Genomic DNA, 21,228 nt, shown 5'->3' with positions numbered 1-21,228 from the left:
AGAAAAATTAATACGCTAAACTTAATATGAAATACTGCTCTACAAAGACACTGTGCAGCGAATAAAAGTAAAAGTCACAGACTAGGACACAGTATTTGTAAAATACCTATCTGATAAAGGTACCCAAAACATACGAAGAATTATTAAAACTTATCAATAAGAAACAAACAGCCCAATTTAAAAATGGGCAAAAAATCTGGACAACTCACCAAAGCAGCATATGAAACAAAGAAGAATATGAAAAGATAACCCATATCATGTGTCACTATGGAACTACAAATTAAGGTAACAACGAGGTAACATTACACACGTATTAAAATGGCTAACATCCATAAACTGGCAATACTAAATGTTAGTAAGGATATGGAGCAAAAGGATCTCTTATTCAATGCTAGTGGGAATGCAAGATAGTATAGCCATTAAGGAAGACAGCTTGGCAGTTTTTCACAAAGCCAAAGATAGCCCAGCATATGATCCAGCAATAGCACTCCCAGGTATCCAACTGTGTTGAAAATGTACATCCACAAAAAGTCTGCATGTGAATATTTATAACAGCTTTATTCATAATGGCCAACAAAAGCAAAAACCAAGATATCCTTCAACAGGTGAATGGAAATACAAACTGCCACATGTGTAAAAGAAATGTACTGATAAAAAGAAATGATTTAGCAAGCCACAAGACTAGTCAAGACCAGTAACATTAAATGCATATTGCTCAATGAAAGAAGACAGTCTAAAAAAGCTACATGCTGTATGTATGATTCCAACTATAGTCATGTGTCACGTACACATGTCTATGTTCTAAGAAACCCATCAGCAGGTGAATTCAACATTGTGTGAAGATCATGGAGCGTACTTACACAAACCTAGATAGGCTGTATAGTACAGCCTCTTGCTCCTAAGGTAGAAACCTGGAAAGCATGTCACTATGTACTACATATTGAATACTGTAGCCAACTGTAGCACAAAGGTTAAGTATCTGTGTATCTAAACAGAAAAAGGTACAGTAAAAATGTAGTATAAGAGATTAAAAAATAGTACACCTCTAGAGGGAAGTTATCATGAATGGAGTTTGCAGGAATGGAAGTTGCTCTGGGTGAGTTCAGTGAGTGGTAAGTGACTGTGAAGGCCTAGGACATTACTGCACCCTAGTGTAGACTTTATAAACACTGGACACTTGGTCCAGACTAAATTTATTATTAAAAATTTATTTCTTCAATAATAAATCAACCTTAGCTTACTGTAAACTTTTTACTTCATAAACATTTTAAATGTTTTAACTTTTTGACTTTTTTAATAACCCTTCACTTACACATTGTAAAACTATTAAAAAATATTTTTTCTTTATATCCTTATTCCATAAGCTTTTTTATATTTTTAATTTTTTTTTTTACTTTTACTTTTTAAACTTTTTTTTTAAAAAAAAAAACTAAGACACAAACACACACATTAGCCTAGGCCTACGCAGGATCAGGATCATCAATCTCACTGTCTTCCACCTCTAGATCTTGTCCCGCTGGAAGGTCTGCAGGGGCAGTAACACACACAGAGCGATCATCTATGATAACAATGCCTTCTAGAATATTTCCTGAAGGACCTACCTGAGGCTGTTTTTCTTAAATAAGTGGAAGGAATAAACTCTAGAACAGTAATAAAATGTATATTCTAATAAATATATAAGACAGTAACATAGTAATTGATTATCATTATCAAATATGTACTGTACACAATTATATGTGCTATATTTTTAGAGAACTGGTAGTACAATAGGTTAGTTTACACTGGTATTACTACAAACATGTGAATAATGTATTGCACTAAGATGCTATGATGTTATGACAGCTATAACATCCCTAAGCTATAGGAGTATTTCAGCTCCATTACAATCTTTTGGGACCATCATCATATATGCAATCCTCATTGAGTGTAACATCATTATGTAACACATGGCTACATATGACTTTTGGAAAAAGCAAAAACTACAGAGACAGGAAACAGATCAGTGGCTTACAGGGGTTGAGGATTAGAGAAAGAGTATGGATAAACAGGTGACACACACTGGTTTTTAGGTCAGTGAAACTATTCCATATGATACTGTAACGGTAGATACATGACATTACACCATTACACATTTGTCAAAATACATAGAATTGTTCAACACAAATAGTGAACCTTAATATATTATGAACATTAGTTAACAACAATGTATCAATTTTGGTTCATTAATTGTAACAAACTTACCACATTAATGCATGTTAATATCAGAGAACACCATGGTGGGGGGGATGGGTTGGGGGAATGAGGGTGGTATATGAGGTATATGGAAATTCTCTGTAGTATCTGCTCAATTATTCTATAAATCTAAAACTGTTCTAAAAATAAAGTCTATTAATTTAAAACCTGTGCATGTTAAAATCGAAGAAATGTGATATAGTTCCCTGTTTTGGGTATCATAATACAGTAAGTTAGAAATAGAGAGACAGACCTAAGACTACTACTACAAACTTTAAGATATCTCATTTTCTGTTTAACAATCAAATACTTACTAAGTACTTACTATGTCAAGAAAGTCACTAGTTACCTCGTCATGACTTAGCTGTGATTATACCTATTTTTCCTTAGATCTCCCAACTCTCTAGTCTCTATGCTGCTTTTTACCCTTTGCCTTATTCCAAGTATCGTTTCTCCCAAACCACATTTCTCACTAATTCCATGAGATGTCATGAGAATCAAATAAGAGAGTCTAAGATGAAGCCCTAGAGCTCACAGGTTTCCTTCCTCTACTTTAAGTTCACACTTCTTACCTCTACTGTTATTACAGTTGTTGTAACTATATTGTTCTCACATTCTCTTCTTCCGCCTTTATTGTCAACAGGTTTTAGTCAAAATTTTAGACATTAAAAACTAAAACTTGACTGGAAAAAAGTAGCTGCTTAAGAAAATCAACTTTTCCTTAGAAATTAAAATAAAAGAATCAAGTATTTCCCTTTTGGTATTCCTATAAGATTCAAAATTTTAAAAATGTCCTCAAAATACATAAAAAAAGATTGTGCTTTTAATGTTAACTATATATTATATACATACATATATACAACCACACGTGTATATAAAATAACAATATATGTCTCTCAAATTATTGAGGGAAGGGACTATATCCTTACTCATAATTCATACCAAAATAAGTTCCATATAAATCAGAGATTAAGTATAAAAAATAAAACTTTAAGAGTACTACAAAGGCCAGGCATGGTGGCTCATGCCTGTAATCCTGGCTCTTTGGGAGGCTGAGGAGGGCAGATCACTTGAGGTCAGAATTCGAGACCAGCCTGGCCAACATGGCAAAACCCCATCTCTACTAAAAATACAAAAATTAGCCGGGTGTTGTGGTACACGCTCTAGTCTCAGCTACTCAGGAGGCTGAGGCTGAGAATTGCTTGAACCTAGCGGGTAGAGGTTGCAGTGAGCCCATATCATGGCAGAGCAAGACTATGCCTCAAAAAAAAAAAAAAAGAGTACTACAAAAACATATAAAGGACAATGGTTAATAAAATTAGGGTGAAAAAGTTTTTCCAATCAAAGCCCCAAATTCACAAGTCATATTAGAAGAAATTTCTATGACCAAACTAATCTACTTCTACAAATTTATCTTATGGATATACCTGTATATGTAGACAAAGACATATATATAACATAACATCACAACAGAGTAAAATGAATATTATGCAGTTATGAAAATGATTCAGGAAGATTTAAATGTGCTGATATGAGCCAATCTATGGGATATGTTAAGTAAAAACAAGTTACAGGAAGAATATGTAATAGCTTCCCTTTTATGCAAAAAAAAAAAAAAAAAAAAATGCAGGGGAGACATACAGAGATTTTTTCTTTTATATATACCCTGTGAATCCTTCCAGAACGACACAAAAGAAATTTATGTGGTTGCCTGAAGAAAGTAAGATGGATCTAAAAAAGAAGGAATCTTGCTTTTCAGTATATCCTCTGAAGTTTTTGAATTAGTTTTTAGATTGTGCATAAGGTCCATCACACACAAAAAAATCAAAGACTGAAATTCAAGAAAATATCATAATAGTAAATATCCTATACATAGGATAACTGGGAGAATTCTTACCTTTCTCGGCAAAATTTAAGCGAATGTAGTATGGCAGGCCTCTTCTGACGCAAATTCCATAAGTGTAAGGTGTCATCAGCCAAGGCACTCACAAGAGCTCCCTTAAAAATCAAAAATAATACATTTCATATATAATACATTTTATCAACATGAAGTCTACTCAATAGCTGCCAGAAATATCTCCTTCCCAAATTTCAAAACTTTCTGCCAGCGGATTTAGATCTAAGAAACATTTGCCTCAAATTCAAAACAGCAGATGTAAAAAGTGTATATGTATTACATGTATGTAAATATGTTAACTTCTTCAATAATTTAAAGTATAATTTAGTATCTCATAAGCCAAAAGTATACTAGGATCTAGTGGAATAGTATGGTTAACATCCAGTTATTTAACATTAGAGATCAGACTGTAAGTTACTTTGTAACTATTATACATACTTCCTTGATTAGCAGAGCAAAATATGATATGAAGTAACACCCTCATTTCATTCAGCTTAAGACAAATCCTTATGAAAGTACTATACTCAGATCATAATTCTACTACTAGAATGGTATGGAAAATAAACATAGCATTTGGCACACTGTAATATCTATATCTGAAGGTTTGAAAACTGACTAATTTAGAATGTTAAAATGTCTGATACAACTAAATATTATTTATAGGGAAGAAAAAGCCTGGCAGTATTTGAGAATCATTTAAGTGGCTCATTCTCACCCAAACCCAACAAATCAGAATTTCCAGAGTGCTATGGTTTAGATGTGGTTTGCAATGCCAAAACACATCACGTTGAAGTGTAATTGCCAGTGAAGTGGTGTTGAGAGGTGGTGAACCAGCCCTCATTTGTGTCATAAAAGATCTGCCTCTGTGAAGGGTTTAATGCAGTCTCCAGGGAGGGAGGGAGTTCCTTCCCTCACAGGACTGGATTAGTTCTTTTGCTAGTGAGTTGTCATAAAGTGAGGGTGACCTCTTTCCTCTCCTGGCATGCATGAGCTTCCCTTTCTGCTTCTCTACCATGTTATGAGGCAGCATGAGGCCCTCACTAGAAGTCAGCCAGATGCAGCTGCTCAGTCTTGGACTTCCCAGCCTCCAGAATCAGAAGTTAAATAAATACACTTCTTTCTTTATAAATTACCCAGACTCAGGTGTTCAGTTGTAGCAACAGAAAATGGCTGAAGACACAGAGCAAAGATCTATGCAAGAATACCTTGAAAAACCTCTAGAGATGATACTGCTATAAAATTGTAAATGCAATGTGACAATTGTGGATAAAATTAAGACTCTGTAGACTAGAGCTGATTTATTAAGACATCTGAATGCTTTTCCTCAAAGGAGTTAGAAATCTATCATCAAGAACTGAGAGAAGAGTAAGACAAGAGATGTAACATGCAGAATTTACATTAATTTCAAAAAAGATTTGCAAGACCAACTTTTAGGTTATTGTAAGAAATTGTAAAGTCTCTCTCTTTGAAAATAAGAGTTTCTCATCTACTCCTCAGAAGAATTAAAACAGCTGTCAGGACAAGATTTATATTATCTCTCTAACTCCTTTCCATCTTCAAAATTCTATGAGGGCTACCCTAGCGTGTAACTTCTGTTGACAGGACATGACAACTGGAAAGCAGAAATACATAAAGTCCACATTCTCTCCATTTCACTAAAAGCATTGTCTTATCTAGATCACTTTGAAGTAGAGAAACTCAAAAGATTTAGGGTGTCAAAGATTTGTACTGCTCTTTCTTATTTCCATCAAATAAAAGGCCATGTCATCCTCTTTCTTAGTATGTTTACCGCATCTTAAAATCTCCAGGAAGAAGAGAAGACATAGAGCCAAAATAGCAATAACAGCTAACTTCCTTTTATGGTGGCTCCTTCACCTATATGGTATATAGTTTTCCAAATCTGAAAGCAAACAGGTGCACCTAATTGTCAGATTTCCACTTTTTAAAACAACAACAACAAAAAAACTACCTTTATGTATTTATAATTTAACATTTAAGCAGGTCAAAAAAAAAAAAATGGCCCTTCCAAAGAAGTCTATGATCAATCTTATTGAAGAGAAAAAGAATACTTAATATGAATAAAAACAGCACAAATTTAAGATTTCTAAAATTTAGGTGTACAGTAAATGATCTGCCGTATTTTATTAACATTGGCTCCAGTGTTGCTTTAAAAAATAATCTTGGCCGGGCGCGGTGGCTCAAGCCTGTAATCCCAGCACTTTGGGAGGCCGAGACGGGCGGATCACGAGGTCAGGAGATCAAGACCATCCTGGCTAACACAGTGAAACCCCGTCTCTACTAAAAATACAAAAAACTAGCCGGGCGAGGTGGCGGGCGCCTGTAGTCCCAGCTACTCTGGAGGCTGAGGCAGGAGAATGGCGTAAACCCGGGAGGCGGAGCTTGCAGTGAGCTGAGATTCGGCCACAGCACTCCAGCCCGGGCGACAGAGCAAGACTCCGTCTCAAAAAAAAAAAAAAAAAAAAAAATCTTAACACAAGTATAAAAATGAAGAACAGGATAGGCATGGTGGCTCACGCCTATAATCCCAGTACTTTGGGAGACTGAGGCAGGCAGATCACAAGGTCAGGAGTTAAGAGACCAGCCTGGCCAACACAGTGAAACCTTGTCTCTACTAAAAATACAAAAATTAGCTGGGTGTGGTGGCATGCGCCTATAGTCCCATCTACTCAGGAGGCTGAGGCGGGAGAATCATTTGAACCCGGGAGGCGGAGGTTGCAGTAAGTCAAGACCATGCCATTGCACTCCAGCCTGGGTGACAGAGTGAGACTCCATCTTAAAAAAAAAAAAAAAAAAAAAAAAGAGAGAGAGAGAGAACAGGTTAATAGTTGCCAGGGACTGAGGGTGAGCAGGAATTCAATTACAAAAGGATTCCCTTAGTGTTGAAGGCACTTCTTTATTTCTGAGGGAATGCCTTCCCTTAGTGCTGAGGGAACTGACCTGTATCTTGATGTGGCAGTCCTTACATGCATCTGTACATGTGATAAAATTGAACTACACACAAACACACAAATGAGTCCATATATGAACTGGAGAATCTAAATAAAGGTCTATAGTCTAGTTAATAGTACTGTTTTGATGTCATTTTCCTGGTTTGCTATTCTAGTATTGTTATATAAAATGTTACTACTGAGAGAAGCTAAAAGGGTACACAAGCTCTCTCTGAAACTATTTTTAAACTTAACCATGAGTATAATGATTCCATAATAAAACATTCTTTAAAAGAGGAAAAATAATCTGAGTCTTCATATATGGCTTCAACAACTTTCTACATTGTAATTTTTAAAAATTTAACATTTTAAAATGCCTAATATACACTTCTATACAGGATACTGAAGGTTTTAAAAACACATCCGCTGACCTTGAAAAATCTAGACAATTGCAAATTCTTTGGATTATAGTTTTATGGAGGTTTTTATGTTGTCATAATTATCTTTTTACACCCAAGATGCCTTTCTTAAATCCTCTGGTATGAATAAAACATTTATCAAAAGCCACAGGTATTCAGGAATTTATTTTCTCTCACATACATTTAAGAAATTATTCCACGGAGCCTAAGGGTTTATGGACTAAACTCATGTCCAAAATCTATCCTCATATTTAAGGAGATCAGAGCCTTTTCTGAAGCAATTTCTCTTTCTTCCTTCTACGACCAGTTTTCCCTATCAATACTTGCAGTAAACATCTATTCTCAGAGCTGCTCGTATGTTCTTAAAATATGCAAAAACCGTGTTTCCTATGCTGATAAAATGCTGTTTTCTCCAGCTCCTTCTATACTTTCAAAAGGAAATGCAACGTCAATTACTTAAAGCAATTGACACATTTGTGTGTTAATTAAGAACTCTGGGCAGTAACTACTTTCTAATGAATGAATGTTGGTTTCTTGGTTGTATTTCAAAGCAATTCATTAAAGACGCACATTCTTTGATTTGTAATAAGCTCAATCTTTTAAAAAATATTTTAATATAGATTTCTATGTTACCCAGTATTCAATATCCCTTAAAATTTAAATGCAGCATGTTTTACCAAAAACGTTTACCTTAGGCCATTCAGTTTACAACACTGTCTTGAGAAAACATTTTACATTATTTATGTAACTGTTCATGATGCTACTTTAAAATGAATTACTATTTCTGATTATAAATTAATTTTTGTTCAAATATTTAAATAAAATGTGAACGCATGTAAGAAATCTGAAAGACTAGATGTGGTCCTACTTTAGATATAAGTAGAAATGATTAAAACAATTCACTAACCTCATTAATCAGGAACTGGAGCTGGATTACTGCAGCTCCATTGTCATGCTGGCAATAACATTCTACTCCTGGACGACCAAAGCTGTAATTAATTCCATTAAGGAGTTTATGGTATTTGTTTGGTTTTTTGAAACTGGTAAATTATATAATAGGCTGATAAATATTCCAATGACCTCATATTCAATACAGGCTATTTACTGAAGATGAGATTTAGAGCTAGGTTTGTTACACATCTATCTAATAGTTTCTGTTGAAAAGTCTCAGAAATTACAGGTTTAAACAAAATAAGCAAATTAGAAGAAAATGAATTATTAACATCAGCAACATATTAAAACAAGATAATATATAGGTAATACATTTTATGCTGGCCCAAATTATTTTCTTCATCTTAAAATAACAAAAAGAAGACAAAGGTGGTTGGATCTACAGAATGTCCCATTTTGCTGTAGTCGACAACAAATCTGAAAAGCAGGCAAATGTCATTTTGGAATGTTGCTTTTCGGAACAGTAATCTTTTTACTGTCATTTTTCATTTCTGCCGTGTAATTTTCAAGTAAGGCTAAAAATATAATGAAGAACTACATAACTATGTTTCTAATTGACACATGATTTTGTTTCACCAAATGAATGTGTCCATCTTTTACAACAGGCATGGATATTGATTAAAATGAATTGGCATACAATAATAACAGCAAATATTTATATAACATTTTCCACGTGTTAGGCATTATGAAAATGTTATTTATATCAACTCATTTAATCCTCATAACTCATGAAGAATATGTTATTTTCCCCCATTTAAACAGATAAGGAAACTGAAGTACAAAGAAATTAAGTAACCTGTCTCAAGTCACACAACTAGAAGTAGCGAAAATAGAATATAAAGAAGCATTCTGGCTCCAGAGTCTACACTCTAAATTAATAAAGCATGCTGAGTAAAAACATCAAAACAGAACAGAAAAAAAAAAAAAAAAAAACTGTACATTTGTAGAACTCACTATGTGCCAGGCACTGTTATATGCATTTTACCTTCATAAACTTGAAATAAGAAGGTAGTCATTTTAATCAGCTGTAAACTAATTTCATTTTGCCAGTTATTAAATATCACCCTAAAGTAAAAAGCAAAATGTAAAAATAAACTTTGGTGGGATTTAATTAATTATAGTTGCCGGTATATAAATTCACATTCAGGTACAGTCTGTTTCTGTATTCTATTAATACATGCCACAAAGTTCTTAATGAAAACAATTGTGCCATAGGTTGAATTCCTATTTGCTATGATTTTTTCCTTTGGATTTCTAGAAATTTTCTAGACGGTACTCATTTTCAAGAGTTTTTTCTATTTATTACTAGCAATTAATTATAAATTTTATAAATTAACAGGTTGAGTATGTTTAGCTCATAGTACCCTCCTCTTTAAACACCTAGAATTATTGTTAGTAGTAATAATAGTAGTAGCAGTAGCAGTAGTAGTAGTAGTAGTAGTAGTGGTAGTAGTAGTAGTAGCAGTAGTAGTAACAGTAGTAGTAGTATTTTTGCTATACCAGTTGCTCAAATACAACTGCAGGAAACTAGATTTCAAATTAATAGTATTGGCAATGTGCAAATCACACCATGACAGGCCATAAAAAAAAAAAAATCTGTATATCTGTTCACCCATTTCTTTCTTTACAAAAAGAACCTGCCCGTCTACCCAGTATAGTGAGTCTAATTCTAATCTCTTCAGCTAAATTATTCTTTCTGGCATAAATTAGCATATTTTATATTTTATAATTCCCATTTTACATGAATGTCAAACCTCTCTTTTGAGACCAGATCGGGATCAAAGAATAAGTTGATTTTTTTTTGAAAGTGAGTACTGTAGAAAATCATAATAATTATACTTACCTTACATATTATTTTATCACAAAACATACACAATACTGCTAATCTTTTGATATTAGGCAAAGACATTTTCTTTAAGTATGAATCTATTAACTAAAAATCAGAGTTGTTTTTCTTGAGTAAAACATAGCTATCACTACCCAGGTATAAGATTTCTAGTTTAACTTCTTAAATGGAACTTTAAAGATAATGTCAAACAATACGAGTACAGCATTCATATACAGTCTTACTATTTCTTTTTCAGGCATTATAGGTATCCACACCAAATTGGGAGGGACATTTTAAGTGACTGACTTTCATAAAGTCTTTTAAACGCATTCATCTTAGATGTTTATTTAAAAAATGTCTCTTTTGACATTTGTACTTCATCATTTTATAGAATATTAAGGTGATTTACCTGATTAGAATATCTAATACAATAGACATAAAAAGACTGGGAATACAGAAAAACTGATTCTTGGTAAGTAAAGAATAAGCAACAGGTCTACTAATTTGAGCCTTCTTAAGAAATAGCTTACTGGTGTTGAAATTTCAAATTGCCATGGGCGTCAATCAATGTTTTCTCCAAAGAGAATGAAAAATGTCTATAAATTTAGGAAGTCAGTTACACAGAGGTCAAAGAGAGGTTTTACTCTTAGGCTATGTATGACACTACTCTAAACAAAAAATGTACTTTTAAATTGATATAACATAGTTCCTTAACTTCTAGCTAACATGATAAAAATAACTTCTTAATAAACAATAAGAACCACTTACTGAGTAACTACTAAGTGGTTAGGCACTATGCCTTAAATACATAATTGCACCTAATCATCACACTAATTCTGAAAGGTAGTTATTATTCATGTTTTACAGGTGACATTTCTAAGGCTCAGAGAAATGATTTTTTCTCAAAGTTACTTATTTCATTCCCTTTTTCCTGTAAATAAAGCAGTACTATACAGATGCAGCTAGCCCCAAGGGGTCCTACCACCAAAACTGCCCTATGGATTGGAAGAAAAATTCGTACATTATTACTTCATAACAAAAAATTTTAAATTAAGTTCTAAGAATAGATAATGATACATGTAATCTTGAGAAACTAACATAGAAAGGACACAAATTTCAGAGCAAGTAGTTCCCTATCCTGGTAGTTTATCAGAATTCTGGCCCCATTGCAAACTTGCTACACCCAAATTTTCAGAGGAGATGCCTGAGTAGGTTGTTTGTTTGTGCCACAGGAACCATCTGAGGCACAATGAGACTTAAAGACCTCTACTTTCAAGTTAGATCATATGCCAGCTCTGCTATTAGATGCTGTGATCTGGAGAGAATTATTACAGGTCTTAACTATCTAATCTATAAAATGCATATAAGACCTATCTAGACTAGCTTGCAGAACTTCAGTGAGGATTAAACCACATAGAGTGTACTTACCAAGTGGCTCCACTATCGTTATTTAAGACAATGTATTATTCACCATGTTGGCTAGAACTAAATGTTCCCTGACAGTGGACATACCATTATAATACAAGAAAATGTCAACACTGAATTTATTAGATCACAAAACATTCATATCTTTTCACATCTATAATTATTATTCCTTGCACACATGATTCTTCCTAATACTGACATTACCGAGTTAACATTTTTATTAAAAAAGTCAAACACTGTAATGAAGACCTGCTTAGTAAGTGATTTCCATTTACTGTGGCTATGTTCACAATTAAATGAAAAAAATTAAATGTCTGAAACTAAAATGAAGAAAAACCAAAAGATTATACGCTGAACATTACCGCAAATTTATTAAGTGAGGAAATATTCACTTACTATTCTAATATTTGTTCTTTTATATACATAGGGAAAGGTAAGTATCTTTTTCTGTCACTGTATCTTAGCTTGTAACTCTTAACTTCAATGTATTCTTTTGAAGATAATGCAATATTCCTATCTCAGGTACAATTTCTGCCCTCAATTTTTCTATTGCTTGACTAACAAGAGCTATGATAACTACCTAATCCCACTAGTAGTTCTTGTTTTTAAAGCAAACCGGTTAATTTATCTGACCCACGATACATGTCAGATAATTCCTGCACAGCTAGACTCATGGTCCATGTTCAGACAAGCACCGTTATCACTGGCGTATTTATGAAGAGATGTACGAGACAAAGTTAAAACAGATCAGGAGCACAGTCTTTGAACACAAGGCTCTGTAATTTAGTCACGACCCTCTATGTAAGCAATAGGAGAAAAAGAAATAATTACAGAAAAAAATAACATGATAAAACTAGCAATTAACGAATAAGCAGGAAGAGGTGTACAGGACACATGAGCAGAAACAAACGCCAGAGCCAGTAAAACCTATTTTTTTTTTTTTTTACAGTAGTGTATATCAAATTCAAAACAAGCATTAATCTCACTGCTTAAATGGCTTTTTCTGGTTGATTGGGAAGGGAGGAATAAATGAGGAATTGGGAGGTCTTTAAGTACATCATCATCGTCAGCACCATCATCATCACCAGCATCATCACTGAAGCTGAGATTTGCTGAACACTTAAGATGTGTCAAGTAAAATACTACATATGTATTATCTCACAATAGTTCTCTATGATAAGCTCTGTTTTTACAAATAAGGAAACTCAGGCGCAAAGTTTAAGTAACTTGCTCAAGGCTACTCACCTAGTTAGTAAAGAAGCTGAGATCTGAACCAAGGCAGTCTAATTCCAGAACCCACAGCATAAATTACCAACCCTTATAGCACACACGCAAACACACACACACAGACACAGCAAAATATATTAAGAGCCCGTTTTCACATGTAAATGTTACTTCCTGATTTATTGTAAATCATCTTAAAACTGGAAAAGGAACATATATTTATAATCAACGTTTCACAACTGAGTACTTAATAAACCCAGATTGGTCTAATTCTATAAAACTTAATAAACCCAGATTGGTCTAATTCTATAAAACTAGACTAAATGTAACTTGTAGTAAGGTGAACATCATACACCAATTAGATAGTAAGCAATATGCTAATTTAAAGAATAATATACCAGAGTCATTTTTCATTGTTAACAGTTGTTAGCTGAGGGTATCACGTTGAAAAATTAATTTTAATAATGAAGCAATATGGCACAGTAAGGTAAGCAAAAAGCTAGAATTCTGAATTCTAATTCTAGTTGTAATTTTGAGACAACCTCCTTACAAATACCTCCATGTGTAAAATGATACGCCAAAAAACATTTTAGAGTCTATAGCTACTGAGAGAAACAATACTTGGCAAAATTAAATGAGAAATAGAAATAAACAATCATATCTTTAAAAAGTATACGGGATCAATGGAATACATGATGTTAGAATACAGGGCACAACCACACATCTCAACGGGTGTAGAAAAAAAATCTGACAAAAATCAACACCGTTTTATGATTAAACATGCAACTCAATAAAACTAGAAATAGAAGGGAATTTCCTCAACATGACAAAGGGCATCTATGAAAAACTCACAGCTAACATCCTTCTCACTGGTGAAAGACTGAATGCCTTCCCACTAAGATAGGGAAAAAGACAGCATGTCGATTCTCACTACTCATCTATTCAACATGGAATCTAATGTTCTAGCCATGCAAATATGCAAGAAAAAAAAAGAGAGAAAGTGTTAAAAACAAAAAGAAAAAAGAAGAACTATCTTTATTCATAGGTGACATAATCTTATACATAGAAAATTCTAAGAAATCCACTAAAAAAAACAGGAATGAATAAAAATGTTCAGCAAGGTTGCATAATACAAGACCAATACACATAAAAATCATACCCTGGCAATGAACGATCTGTAAATGCAATTAAGAAAACAATTCCACTTACAATAACATCATAAGGAATAGAATATTTAAAAATAAATTTATCCAAAGAAATTCAAGACCTGTAACATCAAAAACTAAAAAGTACTGCTGAAAGAAACCCTAAATAAATGAACAGATATCCTATATCCATGGAACAAAGACAATATTATTAAGATGGCAATAATCACCAAACTTATCGAAAAAAACCTAAACAATCTCTATCAGAATCCCAGCTGCTTGTAGAAATTGACAAGCCAATACTTACATATCATTATATGTAAGTATAGCACACTAAAGCTGTTAAAAACAAGAATTAGCTTGTATGAATGATAAATACTAACACCATATATGAATAGGTAATAATAAAAGGCAATGAATTTAAGGCAAGTAAACACTAGAATTCTTAATGAAAACAAATTAAAACATATGATAGTCTTAAATATATTTTTGTCTGAAACGTTTAAACATTTTTCATAAGCACTGAATGAATTTAACTATTTAGCAACCTAAATGAAATACAGCACAATAGGAGGAAAAAAAAAACTACGGTTTAGCATTTTTGCAAGTCAGCTACTTATTTCCTCCTGTCCTGCATTTGACTTTTTAAATTTCTTTCATCCATGATTTAAAAACAAGACGTATTTAACAGATGAGAAGCAACAAAGAAAATTCAATGTTCTTGTAAAAAAATAAGATTGTTGATCATGTAAAGAATTAGTATGGTTTTAGAAATACATGTAAGTAAAAGTCCCAAGAAAAATATTTTACCCTTGTAAATTACAATAATTTGTATTTCTCACTAATAGTTTAAAATCTACATTAATTCCTAAAATATGCTGATGAAAATTGCTCAGAAAATCCCAATTTTGGATATTATGATTGAAAAGTAGTATATAGAGGTCTTTGGTCCAAGATACCAAGCTGAACAAATATGTATGCCATCATTTCGTTCCAAGATCCCTTTAAAAAAGTAAAGCCAAAAAATAAAGGACCAGAAAATATAAAAGAAAAAGTAAGCAATATAAGGATCATTTTAGAACATGTAACATCCAATAAGAGAAAACAAAGAAAAAGAAGAAAAGTATCAACGAAATAATAGAAGAAAGCAGATTTTACTCCGCTTCTAATGAACATGGGTCCTTAGATGGAAGTACACAGAATGATAAATGAAATTAGTCCCAACCTAAATACACCACTCTAAAATGTTCCTTAAGGCTTAAAAAGAAGACCTATAGACTTCCAGGGAGAAAGAAACAAAACAACAAACAAGTGACCACCTGCAAAGAAATGATCAAATTGCTAGTTTGCTAGCAATGTTTACTAGTTGCTAGAAAACAGTAATGTCCCCAGAGTTATAAAGACATTCAAGCAAACCCCTGACAAGATCTAAATATAGAACAAAGACTTTTAGATATTCATGGGCCTCAAAAATCGTATCATTCTTTTCGGAAGTCATTTAAGACTATGCTCCAATAATTTGAAAGAGTAAACCCCCGCCCCCCCCACCCCCACACACAAGGCAATGACGGGGAATCTAAAAAACACTGAATTCAACCCAGAAAAAAAAAAAGAAAAAAGCCCAGGAGGAAAATAGCACAGTTGACATAAACAACACTGGTCCAGCTTAGAGAAGAACAAGGAGGTATTCACTGGAGGCAGGTTCATGAGAACAAGAGGGCTCCACAGATGTGACTCCATCCTTGAGAAGCCTCAGGCATTTAACCATGAGATGACAGCAGCCAATGCATAAGGGAAGTGGCGGAGATGGAAGAAAAGCAGCTGTACAAGAAAGGAAATGTACTCATAGGATATCATTTGACTGTGGAATAAAAAAGTCATCACAGGAAAAAGTCATAATACATACTGTTCACCCATTTCCAACTTTTAGAATCAAACTAGAAGTTTATATTAATTACACCTGACTACAGTTGGCAAACGAAAGGAGGATGAAAAAGGAAACAGGGCCGGGAGCAGTGGCTCACACCTGTAATCCCAGCACTTTGGGAGGCCGAGGTGGTCAGATCATGAGGTCAGGAGATCCAGACCATCCCGACTAACATGGTGAAACCTCATCTCTACAAAAAATACAAAAATCTTAGCCGGGCGTGGTGGCAGGCACCTGTAGTCGCAGCTACTCAGGAAGCTGAGGCAGGAGAATGGCGTGAACCCGGGAGGCAGAGCTTACTGTGAGCCAAGATCACGCCACTGCACTCCAGCCTAGGTAACAGAGTGAGACTCTGTCTCAAGAAAAAAAAAAAAAAAAAAAAGGAAGAGGAAACAAACATGGAAAAGTGATGGATTAACATTCTCATTTTACAGAGTGGGGAGCCAAGAGCTAGTATGCATAATCGACAGAGCAAGAAATACAGAATTAACTATAAGATACTTTTTGAAATTTACAAAGGTAACAAGGAAACAAAGTAAGAATAGGGACAAGACTACAGGGGAGGGGAGATATGAGGCAAATTTTATTAAGGCAGGAAATCAACTGATAATTTATAAAGTTGAGGAATCAAAAAACATTGGCAAGAGATTTTATTCAGAGTTAGCAACATGACCAGTCACAGTTAAATGGATCCTTCTCAGGAAGGGGTAGGCATGGGCAAGGTAGGACATGTACTTTTCATCATAGCCCCCACTATACTATACTACTTAATCTTTAAACCATGCACATACCTTTGGAAGGGTGGTTTCCTTTAGTGTGTTTCTAAAGTGGAGAAAAGCAGCAGTACAGAATCAGACATACAATTATTGGGTTCATTTCATTATGTTATTGTATCCCTCTAACTGACTTATACCATTAATACTAGAAAACCTGAATCAAGACCTCTCTCCAGATCCACACAACAGGAGAACCTTGTTTTCATACCTCACATTCTGGAATTCTGAATCACTTACCTAGTCTTTCTCTCTTCCCCATAACCACTGGTTTCTTTCCAACCCTACCTGCTTTCATTCACTACTATACAGAATTGTGTGGCAAGAAAAATGGGCACATTACAGGGAAACAAGCAGAGCTTCTTGTACTAATGATCCTAATTAGTCTCCATGTTCTCCCATTTTGTAGCTCCTAGGAGGTAAAGATGGCAAGCTACAGAATGATATTCCTTAACCATGTTTGCTTAACCCATTCAATTTTTCTTATTTGAGAACTTTAATAAGTACTGAGGGTACAAATCATAGTCTTTATCCTCAAGGATCTCAAAAATTTAGCAACAGAATTATAAAAGCAATATAACAGTTAGGTCTTCAGTTACTCCAAACAGATAAGAATTTTGTAGTTGGCCGGGCGCGGTGGCTCAAGCCTGTAATCCCAGCACTTTGGGAGGCCAAGACGGGTGGATCACGAGGTCAGGAGTTCGAGACCATCCCGGCTAACACGGTGAAACCCCATCTCTACTAAAAAATAAAAAAGCTAGCCAGGCGAGGTGGCTGGCGCCTGTAGTCCCAGCTACTCGGGAGGCTGAGGCAGGAGAATGGTATAAACCCGGGAGGCAGAGCTTGCAGTGAGCTGAGATCCGGCCACTGCACTCCAGCCCGGGTGACAGAGCGAGACTCCGTCTCAAAAAAAAAAAAATAATAATAATTTTGTAGGTGAGAATATTACTTGAAAAAAAAACTTTTCAATTATTCTCACAAACATCAGTTCATTTGAAATTTGAGCATGTCCTACACTATTCTTATATGCTCATGCCATTCTTTGATTTCCCTCCTTGCTTATTATACAGTCATACTGAATTCTGTACCTACTTCCTTTTCCTTCAGTTGGGACCATCTTTGGCTGAATTACACAACTATGTTTGGCAGCCTATGCTATACTTCCATCCTAGAGTGTGGAAGGCTTTCAAACAGTCTCAGGTAATAAGAACACGTTTATCCGTTCTCTTTACTCCTAAAGCCTGGAAAACCATATGACACATAGTAGACACTCAATGAATGAATGAGTTTTCTTAAAACCTAAGAAACATGTTTTATGTCCAGTAATACCTTTTTTTTTAGTAAGGGTCTCACTCTGTCACCCAGGGTAGAGTGCAGAGGCACAATCATGGCTCACTGAAGCCTCAATCTTCTGGGCTCAAGGGACCCTCCTGCCTCAGCCTCCAGAGTAGCTGGGACTACAGGCACTTGCCACTATGCCTGGCTTTTTTTTTTTTTTTTTTTTTTTTGTGGTAGAGCCAAGGTCTCACTATGTTTCCTTGGCTGGTCTTGAACTTTCAGACTCAAGCTTCCCAAAATGCTGAGATTACATGCATGAGCCACCATGTCCGCTCCAGTCATATCTTCTTAGGTAAGATTAATTCACTTTTCAGAAAACCAATAAAAAGTACACAACAGTGGAAAAATGTTCTAATCCTGTCACTATCAGGAAATTGGACTCGATTTTCTTTAGGATCCATTATGTCCCTTAAAAATCCCATAAATTACATTTCTAGCCCATTCATTTTATCTTCAATGATTTTTTTTTTTTTTAGGTTATTACAACCACAACAATATTTCCTCTTATTGCTTATTCTTCTTTGTGGGATTTGTACTGGCAGCAAAGTAGAAACAAAAAATAGTAAAGTAAACATGCCATGGGCCCCCAGTCTGTGATAAAGTCTGAGAGTAACGCTCCTGGGCAAGTTTTCACTACTGTCATTACCACTGTGTATTATGAAAACGTCTGACACACATATTCTGACAACCTCTACTTTTATGAAGAATGAGTATCAAAACTGGTATATGTTATAAATTATTAGTATTTTTTAAGATTATATATCTTTTCAGAGAATCTGTTCATCAATTATTTTCAATGAGGAACAAGGCAAAGAAAAGTAATATTACTCTAATCTCTACAGAAGGGACATATTCAATTTTCCAACCTAGGAATGGAAGACTAGAGTACACATAAAATAGAAATCAACCAGAGAACTGTGATATCCTGTGAGGTTTCTAGAAACACATTTATATCTTGCAAAGTTTAATGAATAAGGATCATGATATTTTCTATGAACTACAGTTAGAAATGACAATAAATTATCCTACAATAGTATATGTTTAATTATATAATATTCTGTGAAAGTAAATTTCTTGGAGCAGATATTCTCCTAATAAACCAAGAAAAAAATTTAAGGGAAAACTGTTCCTTCCTACCATATACTACAGTAAAAAAGACAAACCCAAGAGCACAATTTTAATTCATCAGAAACACCTCTTACCATTTCTTTCAGTACATTCTTTTACTTTCAGCAAACAGGGTAATTTAAACCTTTTTAAGTATTTTGATATGCCTTCAAAATGTTGCTACTCTGAATTGCCTTACTACTATGAATAAAAAGTCAGTAGATGATTTTTACTTTTAATGGCCTAAGTCTCGAAGAGATTTAACCATGATTATTTTTCAATAACAAAGTTAAAATCTAAATACCACTGTAATGGGATCAAAGAATATTGATGTAAGCATTTGTGAAGTGAAAAGAGGATGAGCTTTAGATTAGGACCAATGCTGTCCTTTATTTTGTGTGAACATAAAAACAATTAAAACAAACAAACATTGAGCATCATTAGAAACCTTTGATTTCTTCATCTACACTGTTACGGGGGATAAATGAAAGTCAATAAATAAAAGCGGCAGTACATGATATATTTATCCTACTAATGATAAAAAATAAACTTTCTGTAAGTAGCAGGTTACTAGGAAAAAATGAAAATATATTAAATGATCTGTAATAACTAAAACAATCTACCTGTGCTATAGTTTTCTCATCTGTGAAACGTCATTTGCATTCTTAACCTGATCAGTAAAGTGTGAGGATCACCTGTAACTTAATTTTTTTATTTTAATTTAATTTAGTTTGGTTTATTTTATTTTATTTATCTGGAGACACAGTCTCACTCTGTCTCCCAGGCTGGAGTTCAGTGGTGCAATCACAGTTCACTACTACCTCTGCCTCCTGGGTGTGAAAGTGATTCTCGTGTCTCAGTCTCCCAGTAGCTAGGATTACAGGTATGCACCACCATGCCTGGCTAACTTCTGTATTTTTAGTAGAGATGGGGTTTCACCATATTGGCCAGGCTAGTCTTGAACTCCTGGCCTCAAATGATCCGCCTGCCTCAGCCTCCCAAAGTGCTGAGATTACAGGCATGTGCCACCGCACCCGACAAAGCCTTGCATGTTTAAGAATAGACTTTTCAACCATAATTAGACTTCATGGTCTTTTATATTGCTCGTTCTCTTGACCAGTGATAAACTGCTAAGAAGGAAAAACACCATAACTCAAGACCTGGAACTCCAGTTCCTTTCCAAATATTTCACGTAACAGTTTCACGGCCCTGTCTCCAAAGGCAGTGGCAGAACAAAAAGGCAGTGTATTTCCTCATGGTTACACCACAGATCTCAAGATGTTACGACTGCTTTAAAACGACATCCTCTCTATATACAGTAATTAACATGTTTCTTTTCTACCATCTGCCTAAGAATACTGCTACCCAGCCTGTCAAACACTTAAACCAATATTTCTCAATTCTGGCTCTATATCACAAGCATCCACGAAGATTTAAAAACAAAAAATTACAGATGTCATGCCCCTTGCCAGACTCACTGAATCAGAATCTCTAGAGAAGAAATCCAAGCACGTTTGGGCATTGTTTGTACATTTTATTTTTTTTAGCTCCACAAATTAATGTACAGCCATAGTTGAGAAACACTGGGAAACCTTGTGGGCGTAAGTATAATTAAGCATTACCTTCCCTAAATAATTTTGTTATATACATATAATCCATTAAATAACTTCTCAGATTTCCTTTTTTTCTAATTGAATAATCATGAATCCCCTATCTCCTTCTAGGTCTTATTTTCCAAATGTTTGATAATTTCCCACTCTCAGCTAAATTAGCTTCTGACTGACTTAATGGAAATATGCTCAAAACAAGTTTAATAAGTCTTTACCAAAGATTAACATAATGAAGAGCACTTCATTTTGCATATTATGGGCTATGAATGTGCTTGCAATGCAAAGCCTTTGCCAACTGATTAATTACAGTTTTAGAGTACCCCTATTCTATAGTTGCACCTACTTGATAAACGTCAGTTTTAAAACCTCTTTTTGAAGACCACGTATGTTTTCACCAATCAAAA

General features: G+C 34.5%; 1 protein-coding gene across 3 annotated transcripts in view; it reads right to left on the bottom strand.

Moving 5' to 3' along the window:
• The window catches only part of STXBP5 (syntaxin binding protein 5), a 207,534-nt gene that overhangs the window by 166,889 nt on the left and 19,417 nt on the right, over positions 1-21,228 (bottom strand). For all 3 annotated transcript variants that reach the window (XM_023188408.2, XM_023188409.2, XM_023188410.2), the window contains exons 3-4: positions 8,404-8,485; positions 4,130-4,230 (exon numbers count right to left, since the gene is read on the bottom strand). In XM_023188408.2, coding sequence (XP_023044176.1) covers positions 4,130-4,230; positions 8,404-8,485 — 183 coding nt within the window. The remainder of the gene's footprint in view (positions 1-4,129; positions 4,231-8,403; positions 8,486-21,228) is intronic.

The sequence above is a fragment of the Piliocolobus tephrosceles genome, chromosome 5, assembly GCF_002776525.5.
Source record: "Piliocolobus tephrosceles isolate RC106 chromosome 5, ASM277652v3, whole genome shotgun sequence".
Lineage (NCBI taxonomy): Eukaryota > Metazoa > Chordata > Mammalia > Primates > Cercopithecidae > Piliocolobus > Piliocolobus tephrosceles.
The sequence above is the reverse complement of the archived record's forward strand: the minus strand, read 5'-3'. Positions and strand labels throughout refer to the sequence as shown.